Genomic DNA, 25,709 nt, shown 5'->3' on the forward strand with positions numbered 1-25,709 from the left:
TGGGCTAGAAAATTAGTACAGTCAGTTCTGCTATAACACATGTTTCTTCAACGCAACTGAAGAATTTAATTGTCATTTGTAGAATGTAATCTTTCCTTCCCTGTATTGGCTATAATGTGATTCGGGTCCCACTGGTTTAAATGGTGCTGCTATTACATGATTTTCTTATATCGTGGGATTGCACGGAAACAGAACTATTGTGTTATATCAGAACAGACTGTACAGTGGAAACAACAGTTTTATAATACAAGTATTATTAAAACATTAAAAGCAACTTGATAATTTGACCCTTTAAAATAATCATGACTGGTTATTCTTGCCAACAGAAAGAGAATGAAAATTAATCAAGTTGTTTGTCCTTTCCAAAAGTTTTATTTCAGCAATTTTTCAAGTGTTAAACATAACATGTACCTGGCTCTGTCCATGTTCTGTGTCAACATAACGAGGCATTGGAAAGCGGGTCTGAAGGATTTCCTGAGCATCATCTAGGGGAGCTTGCAAAAGTTGTTTGAAGTTCTCATACTCCTGCATATCTTGATATCCAGCCTTCCGCCACTGAGCTATAGTCTAAAGAAACAGCAAAGCCATTATATTTTATTATTTCCTTTATTAAATAAAAACATTTTTAAATACATTTGGCAATTATTTTTAAATTTGTTTTAAAAATTGAAAAAAATTTAATAATGGCACACGTGCATAAAACAAACAAATAGTACAATCAACTACTCACCATTGTTCAATAGCTATACATTAGAGATATCACTAATAGATTCATTAACTTTTTTAAAAAACAAACACTAGGTTTTCAGGTCATTACATTATACAAATGTTCGGTTTGCTTCAGTTTGAGCACTATGAAATTAATGTTGTATTTGATACATTTTTATTAATTTGCACACTTCAAAATTTTTTAATGTAGTATAGAGTTTAGTCACTAAAGAGAGTTACTGTCTTCTGGACCAGGGATAATAGTACTCTCAATCAGCCAGTTTGGAAGTGTATGAAAATAATATGAATCAGGACTGAAAGATTTCTTGTGAAAAGTCACCATAGTCCCAGAGGACTACAGAGTTCCCCTCTCATTAGACAGCATCAACTGTTGGCAGCTTAACCTGAGGTCACAGTGCCTCACATAAGCAACAAGGTTCAAATGGCAGGTGTCACAGAGTCAGAGTCAGAGTCAGAGATATATAGCAAGAAACAGACCCTTCGGTCTAATTCGTCCATGCTGAACGGCTATCCTAACCTAATCTAGTTCCATTTGCCAGCATTTGGCCCATATCCCTCTAAATCCTTCCTATTCATATACCCAACCAGCCTCCACCACCTCATCTGGCAGCTCATTCCTTACATGCACCGTCCTCTGCGTGAAAAAGTTGCCCCTTAGATTCTTTTTAATGATGCAGAAGGATGTGGACAGGTTAAGTGAGTGAACAGAAACTCAGCAGATGGAATGTAACGTGGGAAAATGTGAAATTATGCATTTTGACAACAAGAATACAAGAATTAGGGCAGCACAGTGGCTCAATGGTTAGCACTGATGCCTCACAGTGCCAGAGACCAGAGTTCAATTCCAGCCTCGGGCGACTGTCCGTGTGAAGTTTGCACATTTTCCCCATGTCTGCATGGATTTCCTCTTGGTGTTCAGTTTCCTTCTACAGTCCAAAGATGTGCCCATAGTGTTAGGTGCATTAGTCAGATGGTAATGGGTGTGGGTAGGTTACTCTTCAGAGGGTCAGTGTGGACCTATTGGGCTGAAGGACCTGTTTCCACACTGTAGGGAATCTAATCTAATCTGTGTATTATTTAAATGGAGGAAGATCAAAGTTCTTATAAAAATTACAAAAGATCAGGTGGTAGTAAGGAAGGCAAAGGGAATGAAGTATAAAACTAGGCAGGTGTTGCTAAAACTAGTCAGACCACATTTGGAATAATGTTGCCCCTCTTTCTCCTCACACCCTAACCCTATGCTCTCTAGTTCTGGACTCCCCCACCCCAGGGAAAATACCTGGTCTATTTATCCTATTTATACCACTCATGATTTTATAAACCTCTATAAAGGTCACCCCTCAGCACCTGACACTCCAGGGAGAACAGCCCCAGCCTATTCACCCTCTCCATTCAGCTCAAATGCTCCAACCCTGGCAACATCCTTGTAAATCTTTTCCAAATTTCACATCTTTCCGATAGGAAGGAGACCAGAACTGACCACAATATTTCAAAAGTGGCCTAACCAATGTCCTGTACATCTGCAATGTGACTTCTCAACTCCTATACTCAATGCTCTGACCAATAAAAGAAAGCATGCCAAACGCCTTCTTCACTAACCTATCCACCTGGAACTCCACTTTCAAGGAACAATGAACCTGCACTCCAAGGTCTCTGTTCAGCAAAACTCCCCAGGACCTCACCATTAAGTGTATAAGTCCTGCTAAGATTTGCTTTCCCAAAATGCAGCACCTCACATTTATCAAATTAAATTCCATCTGCCACTTCTCAGCCCAGTGTCCCATCTGATCAAGATCCTGTTGTACTCTGAGGTAACCTTCTTCTATGTTCACTACACCTCAATTTTGGTGTCATCTGCAAACTTACTAACTAAACCTCCTATGTTCACATCCAAGTCATTAATATAAATGACAAAAAGCACTGATCCTTGTGGAACATCACTGGTCACAGGCCTCCAGTCTGAAAAACAACCCTGCACCACCACTCCTACCTTCAAGCCAATTTTGTATCCAAATTGCTAGTTCTCCTTGTATTCCACGAGCTCTAACCTTGTTAACCAGTCTCCCATGACGCACTTTGTTGAACGTCTTACTGAGGGTGACCTCATTTAATACAGGAAATGAATCCATGCTACTGGCATTGCAAAAAGCTGTCCAATCAATTTAACTTCCCCCTTCTTGTTTAACCTCTCGGAAACTTCCAGAAGTGCTAATTTATTTTTTCTAAAGGGTCATCAAAAATCCAAAAACGTAAGCAGATTATTAATACCTAAACCAGGTGCATGATCATGTCACTAAACAAGATATTCTTAATTAAAATTAAACTCCTGAGAGGGAGCATTACTGGATTGATTATTTATTATAAGCAAATAAAACAGGATTTCATGAAAAACACCCAAAAACAGGAGCTCAGCTTAAATCATAAAGCAAAGTGTCTTCCAGTGTGACCATCATCTCAAGATTTCAGAAAGACCATTGACCTTCAATTGCACAAACTGGCTTTCTTTGAAATATAATTCAATAAGCGATGAGAGGTTTTATTCTAATTTTGCCCTTTGGTTAATCATTATTAAATTCCTTTACCAAATGAAGTTATATCTCAATGGGGGTAATGCACTGGAAATCAAGCCCTGTTATTCCCAGAGTTGTCACGAAAATTAAAGATTTTATCAAGTATGCAAAATTGCCCAACTGATCTGCTTTTCTGATGTGGTTTAAGTTTCTGACCTGAACAAGGATTACGATTTATTACAAATAAATAGATTCTAGTCATAGGTAGGCAAGCATGAACTGTTGACCACTGAAGAAACCTGTATCAAACACTGGGACTATTGATTTGCCATTCACATGGATAGACTGGCCTACAAAATGGCACAAGCACTCACTTACTGTTGGGTGCGTATAGTTGCGGCATAGCTAATCGTGATCGTTATATGGTATCTGGGTATCTTGGAAAGGCCAGTATTTGTTACCCTTGAACTGACTGAAATGGCCTCATCTGATGGACACAATTTTATTCTTTTATGATTCATGTGTAAAGCCTCATAGTACTGTTTAAAAATAGAGTTTTCGTACAACAGATCTATAAAACAAATTCTTGAACTGATTACTGCTACGCAAGAAGAGTTTTATCAAAAATTAGTAACACTTGGTCTATCAAGCTGCCGTGATGTAATGGAAAGAGAAATTGACTTGTGTTTTCAGAAAAATAGAAAACCAATATAGAGAGTAACATTTTCTACAAGTATTTTACTGAACACTAACCTCTCCATGATAAATAACAATCTGGAAGAATGTGTCCATGAGGAGTATCCGGTCTGGCAAGATACTGCTACTGTCTAAAAGCACTGGCTGAAGACAAGAATGAAAGACTTATTACTGTTCATTACTTAAGACAGTCATGACTTATGTTACACAAATATTGATACATTAAATTAAATTACAGAAGCTCTCAAGCATACTCCAGTAGTGAGATGGGATACAAATATTAGGTTGGATTCCTCCATTCCTTGCTCCAGCACACTGCTTGCAAGGTAGTGTCAGTCTATTTACTTAGTTCTTCCAGCAGACAGCTGGGCTACTGGAATTTGCTTAAACATCTTCACCTTGCCTATACCTACTTACCTATCCCTAATTATTTTACATGTAATTTTTATGGCAATCATATTTACTGTTCACTAAGTATATCATTTCTGCCTTATATTCAATTCCTGGCTTCCACCACAAGACTTTACAGGTCATGTCTCATCGTGTTTGCGTAGTCAAGTCCCTCGACTAAATTTTCTTAAATGCTATTTTGAGCAATATATTTTATTTCTGACAGTAAGGTTACACTTAACATTAACCAAGTTGCTCTTTCTTTACCTGCCCACCCTTTTTTGCTTCCACCCTTCAGCATTAACAGTATGTTACTTTTAGTTTATATACACTGTTGTTAGTTTAAAGTTGTCATAACAGGTTATAAATTGGTGAGTATACTAATACATTACATAATTTAAAAAGGTGGTGACTGTGTTTACTATACAGAAATCTGTGGAGTCATAAAGAGTACAAACTTAAACTGAGGAGGAAAAAAAAAATCAACGAGCTATATATAGAATATTTCCCTAGAATACAGTTTGCACTTTACAATATGATAATTAACTCCTTGAATACAGCCTAATTTTTCTTTCAAGTGGTTTTCTGATATTACAGAACTTGAGTATTTGTGAGAAAAAGACATTTTGTTTTTCATTTTTTATGCATGACAATTCACAAGAAATACCAAAAGCATTCTTAGTTTTTCTTTAAAAAACAGGACCACGGTTGGAGGGGTTTTAGTCCCCCACAGAAATCTGCCAAGTGAACATTGTCAGGTGATTGCCTCGACAATGAGCAGCAACAGGCTATTCCACAACAGCTAAACTGCAATTAATTGCCATTGCACATGCAGTTCTAGCATAAGCCAATTGATAACAATCAGAATCACCAAGCTGGACCTTTATTCTCTTGATAACCCAGGTACAGGAGCCAATTATATATCATGGTACTATACTGGTTGAGATCACGTTCAAATCGAAACTTAGTTCTCAAACCAAAGATTGACCAGGCTTACAATAGCAAAATGCTGCGAATGGTGAAAACTTGAAATATATTTCAATATCTCAATCCTTCTGAAAGGACTTGTCTTTTGCTCTTTAACTACCCTTCCTACTTTGATCCATATAAAATTTATTACTTAAATATTTCTCTAATTCTGATAAAATGTCATCAATTTGAAACATTAACCCTACTTCTCTCTTCATACAAATTGCAGATTTTAGATTCGTTTCAGATTTGCTGAGTATCGCCAATTTCTTTTTCCCTTTCAGGTTTACTTTGCTTGAAAACTGTCACATGTTAAGTTGTACATGTAAGACATAAATAGGATAAAGCTTTTGAGCACTGAAAATATTTCAGAACTTTTATGTAAAATCTTCACACAGTTGAGTAAACTCGGTAATTAACTTTCAATGCATTATTGATATACTAAATCTCACCTCGGGTGGGCCATAAAAAGAGTAAGAATACAGAATGGGTTGAATCATGATTAGAGATTGTGTTAGATCTTGTCGCATGAAATGATGCCGGTAGTATGATGATTCATCAGGGCTATTATTGAAAACCTGAAGGAAAGGCGATCTTCTCAGATGGAACATAAACTAAAAATACAATAAAATAATTACTGAAAACATCACATGACAAATCAGATTATATTTATCATTGTATAAATCCCTCAAAGCTGTAAAGGCTGACATTCAGATTAACAGAACTAAATGTCCAAGAAAGGAAAGATACCAATCCCAGCAGCTATCTGCTGGAGATTGTGAGCTTGTTGTGACAAGTCTCCTCAAGGGTGGAGAGAATTCAATTACTCCTGATCAGGCATTGGCGAGAAATGAGGTGAGCTGCTTGCTACAGAATCTTTGGTCTCAGCCTCGTTCAAGTAGCCACAGTGTTTACAATGGTATTCCAGTTTGGTTTCTAGAATATGACAGTCCTAAGTGATGTAGCCACTTGGTGTACTGACACATTGGCACATCTGGTTTAGGAAGTCGATGCTGCAAACGGCTCAGAGGTCCATGTGCTGAAAAAACTTAGAGGGAGAATTCGTCCCAGGCTATTGATGGCTGGAACATTAAATTATAATGTTGTTGAATATCAATGTGAGGTGGTTGGATTATTTATTGTTTTGGAGATGACCATTGCCGTTAGCTATGTTTTTCTCTCTAAAGGTGCAGCCTGACCTGTTGAGTGTTTTCCAGTATTTCCAGTTTACATTGTAGCCTTCTTACTGGTAAAATAGTGGACTCAGGGTGGAATGATAGCTCAGTGGTTAGTATTGCTACCTTACAGCACCCTCAGGTGACTGTCTGTATGGAGTTTGCACATTGTCCCTGTATCTGCTTGGGTTTCCTCTGGATGCTCCTGTTTCCTCCCACAGTCAAAAGATGTGCGGGTTAGGTATATTGGCCATGCTAAATTGCCCATAGTGTTCAGAGTTGTGTAGGCTATGCAGATTAACCATGGGAAATGTCGGTTTACAGGGATAGGGTAGAGGTTGCGCTGGGTGGGATGCTCTTCAGGGGGTTGGTGTGGACTCAATGGGCCAAAAGACCTGCTTCCACACTGTAGGGATTCAATGATTCTAAACAGTTAGTTTCAATTGAAATTAAGTGGCACCTACAAATTGAATTTGTTCCATTGAATTTCCAGAAGATGCCCATCTTTGTTTATTTTTCATGGGGGTGGGTTGGGTGTACTATGCATCTAGAGTGCAGTCATGAAAATGAATACCAGTAGATGCCAGAAGTTGATCCAGTTGTTAAAATTAAAAAAATTGTGACTTGAATATATGTTTTGGAAAAAAATAGTTTATGATAAAAAATAGAACTTGAAATTTTATTTTTTGAAAAATAACGTACATTTTTAAGAAATTACTTTGTCTTAAGAATTCGCCAACCTGATTTAATTTTATCCATTTACTCTTTTCTCTTACTCTGCTTCACCACCTTTTCCTCTCCTATAATCTTTCACCATGTATATGTGACTCTGCTGACGGGATCAATGAGCTAACCCATAGTCAAAGAGCTTGAATGATTAGCACTGAAAAACAATCAGAAAATAAATAGTTGTCCAAGCAAAATAATGTTCTGTCTCATTTACACACTCTTTAGCTGTAATTAATATTTAAACAGTACACATCAAGTCATTACATAGTTTTGCTAAGCTTAGAAAGGGAACTATTGACAGGAAATGTTTAATATAATAGAATCATAGAACACCGACAGTGTGGAAACAGGCCATTTGATCCAACAACTCTACTCCGACCCTCCAAAGAGCATCCTACCCAGACACAGCTCCTTGTCTTTTCCTATGCACTTAATCTACACATCCCTGAAAACTATGGGCAATTCAGCATGGTCAATTCACCTAACATGCACTTTTTTGGACTGTAGGAGGAAACCGGAGCACCCGGCAGAAATGCACATAGACACAGATTTTGCAAACTCCACATAGATAGTCACCCAAGGGTGGAATCGAACCCGGGTCCCTGGTGCTGTGAGCCAGCAGTGCTAATCACTGAGCCATTGTGCCACCCAAATATACTGCAAGTGCTTTGAATGGGCGTGCAGTTTGTAAACGTTCACCAAAAATGTCTCATTTAATGTCTCACTAAAAGAAATGAAAGCCGTGGGTGTTGTTTGGATTGTTCACATGTCAGATGATTCCCTGCAAGTAAAATTCATTGTGTTTAGTAGAGAGAAAAATATAGACCGAGCACGCAGGTTAACTGTGCTTTGCTTATTTCTCACTTCTGCTCACCTGTTTACCCATTTTCTTGAAGCCATTTAGAAGATCATGGAAGCATTCCAATGTTGTTTCATGCTTTCCCTCGTTGAATTGTCAAATGGGTGGAACAAGTTCCTGATTCAGTGCATGAAACTAGGTGAAAGTGAGAGCTTTAAGCATGGTGGTGGATTCAAGCAATAGGTTGACTATGGATGGTAGTTTTACAGCTTGTTTTTGAAGTTGCACCAGGCAAAGAATTGGTACTGCATGGCTGAGAGGATTGAAAGCTATAATGTATGTCAAAGCAACAAGTGGGTGAATTAATACTATCACTTGCCTCCACCACCACCACCATCCTTTCATTCTGGATCTCAATTTATCTTTGTTAACTTGGCTATAGGCCTATTCAGAATTGTAGTGTTCTGGTAGATAGTGGAGTACGAACTTCAACTTTATACAACCGCAGTGCAGCAACAGTTATTTTCTATACCATAATTAAAAAATGACTTGTTTCTTTCAAAAATATAAAATATGCATCAAAATGGAGACAAATGTCGCACATTTGGGCTCACACTGAGAACTATGGGAATTGAACAGTTCATTCCAGGCTGACCACTTGTCAATGTTCCTATCTTTTGGATGGAACATAAACCTAGCCAATATCTGCTTGTTGTAGTGGCTGTAGGGGGCGGGGGGGGGGGGGGGGGGGGGGAGGGGGGGGGGGGGGTTCACATGGAATAATGTGATGCAAACAGGAGTGTACTATACCATCATGCTCCTGTTACCACAAAGACTGATTAACAGTCAGTCAGTCATTCATCTCACTGCTGTTTGTTTGGGACCTTGATTTCTGAAAATTGTCTGCCATAAATAAGTGAATTTCAAAAATAATGAATAAGGTGACAAGTAGTTTGGAGATAGTCAAGACTGTGAAGGAACCCATTAAAACTGAAAGAAATGCAGAAATTGCTTCAAATAGTCTGAAGTCAGATACCATCTATTGAGAAAGAGGGGGAGAGGGGGGAGAGAGAGAGAGAGAGAGAGAGAGAGAGAAAATGAGAATTTGTATTGTGAGTCAATGAATGATTGTGAGAAAGTACAGAGATGGAAAGATTGTGGAGAACAAGAGGAGATGTCTGAGACAGGGTAAGAGACCTCAAATGAGGATTGATTCTGCATGATAAATCTCAAAATTGTTTCAGAAGTTGCTGTGTAACATCACTGACCAGAGCTGGTGCAACTTTCAGGCAGTGTGCTCGCCCTTCATTGTCTGTTATCTTTTTTTTCACGTGTGCTTTAAAGTATGTGGAGTGACTTTGTTTAATTACTTCTGTGGAGGGAATATTCCAATCTGTTATGATGTTTAGTATGAAACTGTTCAGAGATACTTGTATGAATATTAAAGAGGTGCAAACAGGTTGGTGTTTTTTCCTGCTACAGTGGATGACTTGTTTCCCAAACGGTGAAATATCAAAGCAACTTCACAGTAAATGCCTTGCAGGTAGTCAACATTAAAAATCACACAACCCCAGGTTATAGTCCACCAAGTTTATCTGGAAGCACAAATAAATCTGGTATTATGTGATTTTTAACTTTGTCCACCCCAGTCCAATACCGGCTCCTCCACATCTTGCAGATAGTGCAAGTGTCCTTAGCTATCTTTATTGTTGCTGTGTAAATTCTACAGTTTAACAGAACATTGTTATTAAAGTTCTCTCTGTCTTTAGGAAATTATAGTTCTAATTTGCATTTATGTAATGCAGTTATTGTCGTTAAATGTCCTGAGGTATTTCAAGGACTGTTAAGAAACAAAATTTCAAGTGACAAAAAAAACCAAATCAAACAATTAGATTTCAAGGAGTGCTTTAAAAGAGGTGGAGAGCAGAAGAGGTTTGGCAAGGATATATCAAATTTTAGGGTCTTGATTGCTGAAGGCACAGTTAGCGATTATATACCGATGAAAATCAAAGATTTTCAGGAAATGGGGAAATGGCCATATATTTCTGAATTATTGATTGAAGAGATAAGAGGTACAAAGAGAAACCAGCTCATGAAGGGATTAAATAAAAATGAGAATTTTAAAATGTCAGCAACTTGTAAGCTGTGTAACATCACTGACCAGAACTGGTGCAACTTTCAGGCTGTGTGCTTGCCCTTCATTATCTGCTCTCTCTTTTTTCATGTGTATTTTAAAATCTGTGGAGTGATCTTGATTATTTTTATTTCTGCGGACAGATTACTTAGGGTCAATTTAGGATATCTGGTCAGCGTGGACAAGTTGGACTGAAGAGTCTGTTTCCATGCTGTATGGCTATGACTCCATAAGGCAGGTTCTGAATTGAAATAAATGGAAATTTCTCTTACAATTTGTAAAATGTTTTTTCTGGGTAGAAAATGGAATAAAAAAGGGAAATTTTGCTGAAACTACATGGCATTAGTCAGACAAAATCTGGAATACTGTGAACAGTTTTGGTCCCCTTATCCAAGGAAAGGTATACTAACATTGGAAACTGTCAGTCCACTAAGTTGGTCCTGCATATGGATACACTGTCTTCTGAAGGGAGACTGAATATGTTGGGCCTCTCATTGGAGTTTAGTGGAATGTGGAGTGACCTTACTGAAACAAAGATGATTCTTAAGGGGATTGACAGGGAGATACACAGAGATTGTTTCCCCTGTGGGAGAGTCTACAACCAGAGATGAGAAGGGTGTTCTTCTCACTGAGGCAATCCTCCTCCTTCTAATTCATTCTTCAGAGTATGAACCTCCAAGGTCCATAAAAGGCATCAACTTCTGAAACTAGAAGTCAATGCACCGGCATACTGATCAGCATGCAAAAACTGTGGACTAGCTGTAACACTGCTCAGAGGGTACTGAATCTGTGGAATACTTTACTCCAGAGGGCTTCTGAAACTGGGTTATTAAGTATGTTCAGAGCAGAGATAAATTTTTACATTACTAAAGAAACCAAGGTTTATGGGCAAAAGACAGGAAGGTAGAATTAAGGATTAGCTAATCAACCACAATATCATTGAATGGTGGAACAAAACTAATAGGCCAAACAGTCTATTTCTGCTCCTATGTCTTCTGGATTTATATCTTTATTAAGAGACTGTCTGTCATTCAAAGTGATGCTCCTGTTCAGAATGATTTCCTTGAACTATTTAATAGTTTCCGAACTATACGAGGAAGCAGAAGAATAGATAGATACCTGACATTGACATTCATAACAATTAATACATTTAACAGATCACTGATAAGATGTTCAATCAACGCCAGAACCAACCCTATTGCATTGCCACAATAGGTAGAGCTAGCACCTTTTCCACCTATTTTTTGTGACCCTTAGTTATGTCACAGTCTCTTTTCCAACTACTTAGTCTTCACAGGGAACAGTTTTAGCAGCAGAACAGCACAGTGGCTCAGTGGTTAGCACCGTTACCTTACAGTGTCAAGGACCCAGGTTCGATTCCAACCTCGGGTAACTGCCTCTGTGGAGTTTGCACATTCTTCATGTGTCTGTGTGGGTTTTCTCCAGGTGCTCCAGTTTCCTCCCACAATCCAAAGATGTGCAGGTTAGGCGAATTAGCTATGCTAAATTGCCCATAGTGTTCAGGGACGTGTAGGTTAAGTGCATTAGTCAGGGGTGTATAGGATAATAGAGTAAGGGAATGGGTCAGGGTGGGTTACTCTTCAGAGGATCTGTGTGGACTTGTTGGGCTGAAGGGCCGGTTTCCACACTGTAGGAATTCTATCGTTCCATAGACAATTCACCCATTTTGAAAGGAATGGGGGAAGCAGGGTGAAGAATCAAACCGCATCCACAACCATTCCTTTGCCACCAGATGTTTGAGCCCTAAAGAGCGACCTATTACAATCTGACTGATTCATCCCCTTTGTTAGGGTAACCGTAGCATTCCATTCGAACCATGATTGTCATAACACAGCATTATGTAAAAACAAGGACTGCAGACGCTGGAAACCAGAGTCTGTAAGAAGTCTAGATTAGAGTGGTGCTGAAAAAGCACAGCAGTTCAGGCAGCATCCAAGGAGCAGGAAAATCGATGTTTCAGGCAAAAGCCCTTCATCAGGAATAGGGGCAGGGTGCCTGCAGAATGGAGAGATCACAGATTCTTGTGGAGAGAGGAGGAAAACTTCTTCAAGGCAGGCATCCTTGCAAGAGGATTCGCAGTAAGGTTTCAATCAACTAGGTAAAAACAAGGACTGCAGATGCTGGAAACCAGAGTCTGTAAGAAGCTCCACAAGAATCTCAGTGATCTCTCCACTCAGGAGGCTCCCTGCCTCTATTCCTGATGAAGGGCTTTTGCCCGAAGTGTTGATTTTCCTGCTCCTCGGATGCTGCCTGACCTGCTGTGCTTTTCCAGCACCACTAATCATAACACAGCATTAGTCAGGCATGTAATCTGGAGCAGTCCCAGTTTATGACACTGAGTATTAAATTCATCCCACGATTTTCCGGCTGAGTCACCTGGGTGCTTTCATTTCTAAAACCATTGTTACAAGTAATTCACTACCTTCTCAAAAGATCAAAAGGGGACTGTCCACCTATTGGAGGATGACTGCAAATGAATCTTTGAGAATTGGTTTTGTAAAGATAAACAAACCTACATATAGGAGCAAATTGCTGCAGGTGTTGAAATCTGTATTGAAAATAAGAAATGCTGGAGATCACGGGGTCAGATAGCATCCAAGCTAACGTTTTGAAAGTAGATGACTAAGTGAAGTGAGAAGGGCTCAGCATTTATGCTACACAGTTTTGTTTGGAGGGGATGGTGGGTTCTGGGGGTTGTGGATGAAGGCTGCTGGTGGAGAAAAGATGTTGATAGTTCAGATTAAGTGATAGGAATGTGAGAATGGTAGAACAATGGTATGTCTCCTGACAGACTTGAAAGGACAGCCAGTCCCACTGGGATTGGGGGGAGTACATGAGTGCAGAATGTAACAAGCTAGAAGGGAAGAAATAGGAGTTGGTTCAAAATTTGAATGTACTGAACTCAATATTAAGTCCAGAAGGCTGTAAAGTGCCTGGTCTGAAGATGAGATGTTCCTCGAATTTGCACTGTGATCCACTGCAACATTGCAGCATGCTGAGGACAGACATGTGGGCACCTGAACAGGATGCTGTGTTAAAATGACCAGCTACGGGAAGGTCAGAATCATGCTTGTGCATAGACTGATGTACCACAGAACAGTCACCCCATCTGCATTTGATTACTCCAACATAGAGTAGGCCACATTAGGTTCAGTAAATACAATACACAAGACTGGTGGAGGTACAGGTAAAATGCTGCTTCACCTGGAAAGACTGTTTAGGCCCTTGGAAGGTGAGCAAGGAGATGGTAAAGGGGGAGATGTTGCACCTTCTGCAGTTACATGGGAGGGTGCTATGGGAAGGGGGTAGTGTTGGTTGTTGTGGAATGGACCAGAGGGAACAAACTCCGCGAAATGCAGATGAGGGAGTGAGGAGATAATGTGTTTGGTGGTGGCATTCTGCTTGAGTTGTCTGACATGGCATAGAATGATTCTTTGAATGTGGAAGCTGGTAGGATGAAAAAAGTGAGGAGGAGGGGAACCCGATTACACTGTTGTGAGTGATGGAAGGAGGAGCAAGGGCGGAAACAGGTGTAATAGGTTGGATAAGGATCCTGTTAATCACAGTGGGTAGGAAACATGGTCATGGAGGAAGCAAACCATTTCAGCAGTGCTGATTTGGAAGGTGGCATCATCTGAACAGTTGCGACATAGGCAAAGGAACTGGGAGAATGGAAAACAGTCCTTGCAGGACGTGGGGTGTGATGAGCTGTAGTAAAGGTAGCTATGGGAATCAGTGGCTTTGAAGTGGATGGTAGTGGACAGTTTATTCTCCAAATTGGAGGCAGAGTGGTCAAGGAAAGGAAGGGAACTATTGGAAATGGATGATGTCAAAGTTGTCGAGGGGTAGAAATTGGAGGCAAAGTGAACCAATTCCTGGTGACAGCATGATGCAGGACTGAAGCAATTGTCAATGTACTGACAAAAGAGTTGTGGGAGGGAACCAGTGTAAGACTGGAACAAAGATTGTTCCACAGATCTCAAAGAGGCAGGCATAACCGGGACCCATGTAAGTACCCATAGCTACTCCTTTAACTGGCAGAAGTGAGATGAATTAAATAAATTGTTCAGTGAGAGAACAGTTCAGCCGGGCGGGAGGACAGTGATGATGGATAGGGATTGTTAAGACATCTTGTCAAAGAAGAAGCAGATAGGTCTCAGATTATAGGAGGGACGTAAGGAGGGAATGGTGAATAGTGGGGCAGTTAGGGCCAGGGAACTGGAAATTGTTAATATGGTGGAAGGCACCAAATAACTCACGGATTTAGGTGGATAGAGTCTGGACAATTGGAGAGAGAATGGAGTCAAGGTAGGAAGAAATGAGCTCAGTGAGAGAGGAACATGCTGATATGATGGTCCCATCAGGACAGTCTGGTTTGTGAAATTTGGGAAGGAATAGATCTACATGTTTGAGACCATTTTCACAGATCATGCAATCACACCTTTCTTCACATTTTCATTATATAAAATAAGAACTTACCTGTGGATAAAGGGAAAATGTTTCTGAAAGTCTGAAGGAGCTAGGATCATCTTTGTGGAACTGGCCAAACTTCTGACACTGATGGAAAAAAGGGCAGAAAATAATGAACAAGTTTTTAAATTGATAAATTCTCAATGTGAAATGAGACAACTGCATTTTTGGATTTATATATGTACGTGATGTTCTTACCAGTCGGATTAACTGTCTGTCCAACCAACGAAGTACATCAGGGCCTTCCTCAGACTCAGCCCTAAAAACTCCCAGTCTTGCCATCAATACAGCTGATGCCTCCTGATCAAATGCAGCTTCTATCTGCTGGAGTTGACTCTGTGCATCTGCCCAGCTAAAAATCAAAGCAAATATTACCAACAGGGGTTAAGTTTCACTGAGGCTACTCTGCTTCCCATCAATGGGCAGGACTTTTACAAGGGGAGTTAGGATCACAAAGTAAAACAAGAAAAAAAGACCCCAAGTTGCTCTTCCCAATAAGGGGACGTGCTTGGCAACTTTAGCATAGATGGCCTGTCAGTAAGCTCCTGATACCTCTAAGTAGTTCCCTGTCATTTTACCAGCCCTCCACCTTCACGCAGTTGCTCAAGTCCTGCTCATCGTTTTAAATATGAAGTATAGTTCATAACATAATTACTATGAATCCAACACTTTTACATTGGAAAATAATTAAGCAGGTTAAAAATGACAATTCTTTCCGCATGTTTCCTTTGAATGCCAAAAATGCACCTGTTGCATTGATACAGTTGATATATCCAGGCAACTATTGTGATATGGTAGCTACATGTGCTGATGACAACAGGTAAGAAAGCAAAGGAGGTATTCAAACTGCAAAAGGCTTTCAACAGTTTAAGTGAGTAAGCAAATACGATAGAGATAGAGGATAAGTTGGTTAAAGCATTCTTGTTTATTTTGGCAGGGAGACTCTAGACCTTGGTAGTAAAGTGGAAAAACCGAATGGGATATTGTCATTTATTGCTAGGGGAATGGAATACAAGATCATAAGTTGTAGGAGCAGAAGTGACCATTCAGTCCATTGAGTCTGCTCTGCTATTTAATGGAATCATGGCTGATCTGATACTCCACAACTCCCTTTTCCTGCCTTTCCCCCATAACATTTAATTCCCCTACCGATTATAAATCTATCACAGGCTTCAACATACTTAATGATCCATCCATTGCAGCCCTCTGCAGTAAGGAATTCCACAGTTTCACTACCCTCTGACAAAATTCCTTCTCATCTCTATTTCAAATGGACAATGCTTTAATCTGAGATGATGCTCTCTGGTCCTAGACTCTCCTACAACAGGAATCAACCTTTCTGAATCTACCCTTCAAGCTCCCTAAGACTCTTGTGTATTATAATAAGGTTGCCTCTCATTCCTCTGAACTCTACTGCGTACAGGTCCAACCTACCTAAGATGTTCTCTATACCTGGAATCAACCTCGTGTACCTTCTCTGGACTGCCTCTAATGCCAGTATACCTTTCCTCTTAGACAAAGGGACCAAAACTGGTCACAGTATTCCAAATGTGCTCTGACTAGTTTTAGCAACACCTCCCTAGTTTTATACTCCATTCCCTTTACCTTCCCTATTACCACCTGATCTTTTATAATTTGTATAAGGTCTCTGACCCAACTGGAGGCCTTTTATTTTTATGAGACATGATTTCCCATGCACAAAGCTATGCTGACTATCCCTGATCAGTCCTTGCCTTTCCAAATACATGTAAATCCTGTCACTCAGGATTCCTTCCAACAACTTGCCCATCACCGATGTTAGGCTCACTGGTCTATAGTTCCTGCTTTTCCTGACCACCCTTCTTCAAATAGTGGCACCACATTAGCCAAACTCCAGTCTTCTGGCACCTTACCTGTGACTATCAATCATATAAATATCTCAACAAGAGGCCCAGAAATTACTTCCCGAGCTTCCCACAGAGTTCTAGGGTACACCTGATGAGGTCCTGGGGATGTATCCACTTTTATGCATTTCAGGACATCCAACACCACCTCCTCTGTAATATGGACATTTTTCAGGATGTCACCATCTATTTCCCCACATTCTATATCTTCCATGTCCTTCTCTACAGTAAACACTGATGCAAATTAGTCATATAGTATCTCTCCCATCTCCTGCAGCTCCACACATATGCTGCCTTGCTGATCTTTGAGGGGCCTTATTCTATCCTTAGTTATCCTCTTGTCCTTAATGTATTTATAAAATCCCTTTGGATTCTCCTTAATCCTTTACCATCCTCGGTTTAAAATATTTGCCTCTCACATCTCCTTGAAACATGCCCCTTTTAACATACCCCTTTTTTCTTAAACCTATGGCCCCTAGTAATTGACATTTTGACTCTTGGAAAAAGACTCTCATTATCCATTCTATCAATGCCTCTTAATTTTGTAAACTTCTATCAGGTTTCCCCTCATCCTTCAGCTTTCAAGTGAAAACCAATCAAGTTTGTCCAATATGTCCTAGTAGCTAATACCTGCAAAGTAGCTAACATCCTGGTAAATTGTTTCTGTACCCTCTCAAAAGCCTCCACAAGCTTCGGATAGTGTTGCGACAAGAACTGTACACAATATTCCAAATGTGACCTAAATAAAATTCTATACAACTTCAACGTGACTTGTTAACCTTTATGCTCTGACCAATGAAGGCAAGCATGCTATATACTTTCTTGACAATCTTTTCTACTTGTGTTGCCACTTTTAGGGAACTGTGAACCTGCATGTCTAGATCCCTATACACATTGATGCTCATAAGGGTTCTACCATTTACTATATACTTCCCTCCTACATTAGATTTTCCAAAACATATCATCTCACATTTGTCCGGACAAACCTCCATCTGCTATTTCTCCTCCAAAGTCTTCAGCCTATCTATATCCTGCTGTACCCTTTGCCAATCCTCATCACTAACCACTGCTGCCCCAAGCTTTGTGTCATCTGCAAATTTAGTAATTAGACCACTTATAGTCTCCTCCAAATCATTTATACAGTACAAACAACAGATCCCTGTGGAACACCACTGGTGACAGATCTTCAGTCAGAAAAAAAACCCCTTCCATCATAACTCTGCCTTCTGTAACTAAGCCAGTTCTGTATCTATCTTATCAGCTTACCAGTGACCTCGTGTGACTTCACCTTTTGTATCAGCCTACCATGAAGGACCTTGTCAAAGGCCTTGCTAAAGTCCATTTAGACAACATCTACTGCCCTGCCCCAATCATCTTTGTCACCTGAAAAACTCAATCAGGTTTGAGAGATACAACATTCCTCACCCAAACCAATGTTGCCTATTGCTAATAAGCCCGTACTGTTCCAAATGTGATTAAATTTAACCCTAAGAACCACCTCCAATAATTTCCCTACCACTGATGCAAGGTTGACAGGCTTGTAATTTCCTAGATTATCTCTGTTGCCCTTCTTAAACAAAAGGAACATTGGATATTCTACAGTCCTTGGGTCCTCTCCTGTGATTAAACAGGATGCAAAGATTTCATACGAGGCTCCAGCAATTTCCTCATCTGCCTCCCTCAGCATTCTGGGATAGGTCCTATCAGGTCCTGGGGATTTGTCTATCTTAGTCCTTCTTCAAATCCCACAGTACTTCCTCCTTTTTTTTAATATATTGACATGCTCCAGAATAACAATATATTGCTTTCAAAAACTCACCATCCACTATAATCTTGCTCCTTTGGAAATAATGATGTACAGTGCTCATTAAGAACCCCTCCCATTTCCTCCTGCTCCATGCATAAATTCTCTCCAGTGGATCTACATTTTCCTTAGCTACCCTATTAGCATTTTCCTTACCACAGACTTGAACAATTGACAGTATCAGTTCATTAAGCTAACTGGCCTATAGTTATCCTCTAATTTCTCCTCCTTCCCTTAGAACTTCTTTTTCCCCCTCTAGTGATAATTATTGAATTATTTCCTCTCCTTTTGGCTCTTTATTATTTAGTATTTTTTGAAGATGTATGTAAAGTATTTATTCAACTCCTTTGTCATTTCCTCATCTCATTATGACCTCCCAAGCCTTGTTCTCAAAGGGGCCTATGTAAACTTTGACTCCTCTCTTCCTTTTTATATATTTAAAGGAAGCTTTTGCTGTCCATCTCAATTGCCTCATTATATGTTTTTCTTTCAATTTAATGATATCCTTAGCCTCCCTCATTAACTACGATTTAGCACTTACACAGTTATCCCCTTCCGAGATCTCTTCTTTCTCACTGGGATAGAGGTTTGTTATGAGTGATAAGTTATTTTCTTAAATGTCTGGTTAAATGTCCTCAACCATCTTTGTCACTAAACTCCTTTCCCAGTCTACTCCAGCTAGCTCTGCACTCAATCCTTTGTAATTACTGTTGTTATAAATTTAGCACAGTTGTTTCTGACCCATGTTTCTTCCCCTCAAAGTGAATATTAAATTCTTTCATGTAATGGTCACTGATTTCTAGGGATCCTTTATTCTGACATCTTTGGATCTACAACATATTGTTCTTGCAAACTGCCCCAAATACACTATGAATTCTTCCTTGTGGCTGCCTCTGCTAATCTGACTTTTCCAAGCTATGAGAAAGTTAAAGTTATCCATAATTAATGTACTGATTGCTATTTTGCCACATAAGAATATAAGAGCAGTCCTACTGTAGTCAGGGCTTTGGTGATAACAGTACAGTGCACTGTTTTGGTGGCCTTATTCGAAAGAAACACATCTTAGAAAAGTTCAGAAAAGTTTCACTTGACTCATTCCTGGAAGTGATGGCTTTATCTCATGCAAAAACGTCAAACAAACAGTCTATGCCTATTATCTCAAATTCCAAAGTTCAGAAGTTTCCCAACATGGAACATAGAATCCCTACAGTGAGGAAATAGGCCCTTCGGCCCATCAAGTCCACACAAACCCTCCAAAGAGTAACCCACCCAAACTCATTCCATACCCTTTTCTCCTATACTTACCCCTGACAAATGCACCCAACCTACACATCCCTGAACACTATAGGCAATTTAGCATTGTCAATTCACCTAACCTGCACAACCTTAGCAGGAAATATTTCACCTTCCCTCTGTTTTAAATGGGTAACCCCTTATTTGTAAACAGTGATCCCAGTTCTGGATCTTATTGAAACATACAAAATCCTGAGATGATTGGATATTAGAAGGACGTTTCAGCTTGTGGAAGAAACCAAAACCATAATTTAAGAGGGAGAGGTATCTGTTTTAAAGGAAATTAATTTATCTTAGAGGGTAGCTAAGAGCGTGGGAGGGGAAAAAGGGAAGTGCATGAAGTAGGATTAGAAGTGGAGAGCATGTAGGAGAGAGAGAAAGGGGTGACAGAGTGGTATTGGGGGGCAGGGAAGAGGGAGGACAGAAGGGGAAAAGGGGCAAGAGAGAATGGGTAAAGAGCGAGGCTAGTGAAGGGCGGAATGAAATCGTGCAGCAGCGCAACAGAGTGGGAAAATGGGAGAAGGGATTGAGAGCAACAGACTTGGAAAGGAGAAGGCAGAGAGACAGACAGACAGACAAACAAAGGAGGAGAGAGCACAGGGGACAGAGACAGACAGGTGCAAGACAAAGACTAAGCCAATCCCGCATTCATGAATTTCACTGAGACCAGCTCAGAGTGTGTGCACCACTAGAGGTGATATATAATCAGTGTTAGTTCAATCAAACTCCTTACCTCGACTGCAGTGTCACCCATTTTCCTAAGATCAGAACTTGGCCTATTCTATTTTCTCCCCTGTCTTAGCTGACATGGCAAACAAAGGTTTTATAATTAATTTCTGCTGCTTGGGACATTTCAATGGTCAGAATGATTAGTTACTCATTTAAATCATCAAGTTATTACTTTGGATTTTTTTAAAATGAAATTTATGTTTACAGTTGTGACAACCTCAACTTTCTGAAATTTGAACACTGGCTCTCCAAGAGATGAGACAAGAATTTAAAGTGTACCTGTCCTGCCTCCTACTTATTAAAAACATACATTTTACTCTAATATTGCTCGAACATAACAAAGAAGGGACTATATTTGACTATGTTTCAGGAGTTTTTTAAAAAGGATGGACAGCATTGTGTTGCACATACATTAATTAATCCTTTTGGCACCCAACTACCCCCCCACTCCTACACATTATTGTATAATAATCAGCTTTAGTCCCAATTAAATCAATCGTCTCCCTCTGTTGCCACGTTTTCATCCAATACCTTTTGTATTTCTGTGAGTCAGAGTTGCTAACCTGAGATAAGAAGCTTGTACAGTCGTAAACAGGAGCAGCAATTCAGTAAAATTTGCATACATCTTCCTGACTCAACTGCAGCCCTTTCCAGTTTTACTTGTGCTCAGTTACTGAGTTATTCATGCCAAACTCTGCCTATGTCAAGTTGGCAAAGAAATATTCAGGGCTCACTCGGCACTTGCTAGTAATATTTTTCTGTCATTTAAGAGTATCATAGAATCACAGAGTCCCTACAGTGTGGAAACAGGCCCTTCGGCCCAACAAATCCACACTTTTGGTCCAAATGGCCACCAAAAGACACTATCCACTATCACTAGTTTCTATACTTACAGACAAAGAAGGACACCACTTTGACTGGGACAACACACACATCCTAGGACAGGCAAAACAAAAACACACACAAGAATTCTTAGAGGCCTGGCATTCTAACCAGAACTTCATCAATAAACACATCGATTTAGATCCTATCTATCTTCTCTTGAATAAAAGAACCAGAAATGACATCACCCACCTTAAGAAACCAAGACCTATAAACAGAGAGGCAGGACATACTACCAACGCTTCACCAGAGATACTCACTGATGATGTTACCTAGTATGGTGATGAAACATCTGGAAACAAACCTTCAAGCTCGGCAAGCTAACTTGTATACTTGTCATCAACCAGAGCTACAAATCTTTTTAAAAGTCACTAATATTATATATCTTTGGTACATATTTAGATTACATCCCATTCACTCACTTGTGATTAGGCATTCTGACATTATTCAGAAATCCAGAAAATTCCAAAAGCCAGAAATGCCTTGATATGCTAACTATCAATCTTAATAAATCATTACAGTGTCAGATTACAAAATTAACAAAGTTCAGTGCCACTTGAATTTAAAAATTGCCAAAGTTTAGTGAATTTAAAGCATAATTGAAACTTGTAAGTTAGAGATTACATAGGTTGCACAACATACACATTAGCAGATCTGCAACAAACTTACTTTCTGGCGACTGTAGTGACTCTGATGCGTCTCTGGCCACTGGAATGCTGGTAGTGAGTGACAAACTGAATAGCCCCTCTTCCACCCTGAGGAATTGGTGCGTTATGCTGCAAAATCATAACAGAAGTTAATCAGAAATTTTGTACCAAAGAAATCAGAAAACAATGTGCTTAACAGTCAGAATAGTGTATTGATGCATGCAATAAAATGAACCATTCAAAACAAGCTGCATTTACATTTTGAATATGCTTCTATTCTTAATTCTACACTTTTTAAAGCACTGCTGATAAGAATGAAACCACTAGCATTCCAACCCATATCACTAAACTGGTTTTCCTCGGACACGTTCACATCTGAAAAGGATAAAACCTTGGGAATATAGTTAAAAATTTGTGTATTTACATCAACTACCTATAGAAGTTTGGCTGTCATTACTCACCTTCCATAAACACAGTGAAATCAATCAGACTGAAACAAAAAAAGGAATGTCTATGACCTGGTGAATAGCACGTAGTGACAGAAGGACTAATAGTGCAAGGTTAAAACAGACAACAATGGGACAAAGAAACACAAGGTGTTATGACACAGTGTAAAACTCCTGCTTAATTTAAACAGCAACACAGAAAAGATTTATCCTAGTAATCTGTAAAGTTCGAATGGCCAAGAACCATTTACAGTAAAAATCAACAACTTTATTTCTTAAAATATAACAGAGAATAATTAACTAACCACTATTTACAATTTCTTTCTCTAACCTGTCTTTTAGTTTCCCTTCTATAATACTACTCCGATAAAACTCCCAATTAAAATTTACAAAACAACACTTCTTATCTCAAAACCAGGCAGCTGTAGGTTCTTGCTGAAAAATGTGTTGCTGGAAAAGCATAGCAGGTCAGACAGCATCCAAGCTGTAGGTTCTTGTCTTCGGATCTTCCTATGTCTTCTTTTCTTGTTAGGAATTTCTGCGTCACAGGTTACTGATCGAAAAGGTACTTTTAAAAGAGAGCTATTTTCAAGCAATCTGTTTACATGCTGGGCCATGGCAGTTCTTCTCTCAACTGTTCAATTTTCCCCAGTCTTATACTCCAGAGCATCGGATTCTGTCATTGGCTTTTAAAATTGTCAATGTACTCAATTCAATCTTTATTGGAGTTTGATGTGTTTCGGGTATAATTTAAACTGGTTGGCCGAATTCAAATTTGATTTTGTCTCCAAGCAACAAACTCATCGGGTTGTTTGACCCAGTGTTATATTGTTACCATTTTTGAGTACATTTGGTGCTGGGTCCGGTAGTTCTGCTGTTTTTAACTCTTTTAAAGGTATACCCACATCTTCATAACAAAGGAAATGCTGTTTTTTGGTATGTAATGTAGCCAAATGCAGCAACCCAACTTAACATCTAAAGTCCTACAAAGCAAAAGGAGATAAATTTTGTGGTGAGGGTTGCCAGGGCATTGAAATCTAATGCTGTATGTCAAATCTCACCATGAGTAATTTTATGCCACTAATTACAAAGGATTTCAATGTAAAGTCTCATCCAAAAGATGGTATCTACAACAGTGCAGCACTGATGTTAGCCCAAAACAAGTATTCCAAGTCTTGTCATGAACATTTAACCTACAATTTTTGATATAAAAATTCACTAGTGGGACAGGGCATCATTGGCTGGCCAGCATTTATTGCCTGTCCCTAGTTGTTCAAGATGCTGGTGGTGAGCTGTCTTCCTGAACCACTGCAGCTGATGTGCTGTAGGCAGACTCTTAATATCATTTTGGAGGGCATTCCAGGATTTTGATCCAGCAACAGTGAAGGAATGGTGAAGTATTTCTAAGTCAGGATATTGAGTAGCTTTGAGAGAAACATGCAGGTGGTGGTATTCCCACGTATCCACCACCCTTGTCCTTCTAAATGGAAGTGGTGAGGGTTTGGAAGGTGCTCTTTAAGGTTCTTTGGTGAAATTCTGCAGGACATTTTGTAGATAGTAAACAATGATGCTACGGAGTGTCAGTGGTGGGTGGAGTAGATGTAGATGTAGTGCCCATCAAGCAGGCTGCTTTGTCCTTGATGCTGTCAAGCTTCCTTGAATGTTGGAGCTTCTTTGGTGCTGCACCCACCCAGCCAAGTGAGAAATATTCCATCATACCAGTGACTTATAGATGGTAGACAGGCTTTGGGGAGTCAGGTGGTGAGTTACTTGCCTCTGATTGCTCTTGTAGCCACTGGGTGTTTATATGGTAAGTTTATTTGAATTTCTGATCAATGGTAATTCAGAGGATGTTGATAATGCAGATTGAGTGATGCTAACACCATTGAATGTCATGGGGAATGACTAGATGGTCTCTTATTGGACATGGCATTTGTGTGGTATGAATATTGTGTGTTACTCTTCAGCCTAAGCCTGGATACTTGAACGTGGACTGCTTCAGTATCGGATGAGTCACATATAGTACTGAACGTTATGCAAACATCAGTGGACATCCCACTTCTGATTTTATAATGGGGGAAAAGATTGTTGATGAAGCAGCTGAAGGTGTTTTGGTCTAGGATACTATCCTGAGAAACTCCTGCAGAGCTGAGATGACTGACCTCCAGAAACCATAACCATCTTCCTATGCGTCAGGTATGATTCCAACCCATGGAGAGTTTGCCTCCTGATTTCTACTGATTCCAGTTTTGCTAGGTCTTTTTGATGTCATGCATGTTGAATGCAGCCTTGAAATTAAGGGCACTCTCACTGCACCCCTGGAGTTCAGCTCTTTTGTCCATATTTGAACCAAGGCTGCAATGAGGTCAAGAGCTGAGTGGCCTCGGCAGAATTCAAATTGGGCATTGATGAGCTGCTAAATAGTACTATTGGTGACACCTTCCATAACCTTATTGATGATGAGAGTAAACTAATAGGGTAATAATTGGAAAGGTTGGATTTATCTTGCTCTTGTGTACAGGACATACCTGGACAATTTTCCACTTGTCAGGTAGATGCCAGTACTATATCACAACTGAAACAGCTTGGTTAGCGTAGTGCTAAGCTCTGGAGCACAAGTCTTCAGTACTATTACTGGGATATTGTCAGGGCACATAGCCTTTTCAGAATCCAGTAACTCCAACTATTTCTTGACATCATACAGAGTGAATCTGTAATGCTGGAGACCAGAGGAGGAGGCAGAGATGGATCATCCACTTGGCACCTCTGGCTGAAGGTTGCGCCAAGTTTCTCTGCTGTAGTCATCACATTTACCTAACACGGTCAAGGTACCCAGTTTGAAACCAGGCAGAAACAGATATACTATCTTATTATAATGAAGACGAACAAAGCGTGACAGAAAATCCTCTTACTCTATGCACAGTGCTACTATTAGACCAAGTAAAGAATAATCCACTACAATATCAGGCATTATTAAAGCACCTTTAACCCAATGAAATGTCCTAACTAAAAACTATTTATAGAACTGCAATCAGGAACCAAAGCAAAGAAGTACACATTAGTTCAGGTAACCAAATGGAGGAATTGATAGACCCTGGACTGCTAAAAGTGTTTGCGCTATTTCCAAATAATACTTTCTACTTGCTATTAAAAATGCTCAGAAAATGATGTGTTATCAAGAATGTGGTAAGCACAAGGCCAATGAAATCCAGTGCTGCATTGTTCTGCATTATGTTGCAATTTCTTCCAGACCACCAAGTCTATTCATGCATCAAAATCAAACTGGTCTTTTCTTCTCCTCCTCCCAAACCAAGCTGGCATTAACAATAACCTTCTTAAAGATAACACAGCTATCTGAGATTATTGGAAGGGGCATGCACTACCAGGAACCTTCTGAATCAGA

General features: G+C 39.7%; 1 protein-coding gene across 1 annotated transcript in view; it reads right to left on the reverse strand.

Annotated features, from left to right (window-relative positions):
- The window catches only part of LOC140483082 (protein transport protein Sec23B), a 71,027-nt gene that overhangs the window by 5,107 nt on the left and 40,211 nt on the right, over window positions 1-25,709 (reverse strand). The window contains exons 13-18 of the mRNA XM_072581011.1: window positions 21,883-21,989; window positions 14,821-14,974; window positions 14,632-14,709; window positions 5,747-5,908; window positions 3,993-4,079; window positions 412-567 (exon numbers count right to left, since the gene is read on the reverse strand). Of these exons, the coding sequence (XP_072437112.1) occupies window positions 412-567; window positions 3,993-4,079; window positions 5,747-5,908; window positions 14,632-14,709; window positions 14,821-14,974; window positions 21,883-21,989 (744 nt within the window). The remainder of the gene's footprint in view (window positions 1-411; window positions 568-3,992; window positions 4,080-5,746; window positions 5,909-14,631; window positions 14,710-14,820; window positions 14,975-21,882; window positions 21,990-25,709) is intronic.

The sequence above is a fragment of the Chiloscyllium punctatum genome, chromosome 11 (genome assembly GCF_047496795.1).
Source record: "Chiloscyllium punctatum isolate Juve2018m chromosome 11, sChiPun1.3, whole genome shotgun sequence".
Classification (NCBI taxonomy): Eukaryota; Metazoa; Chordata; class Chondrichthyes; order Orectolobiformes; family Hemiscylliidae; genus Chiloscyllium; species Chiloscyllium punctatum.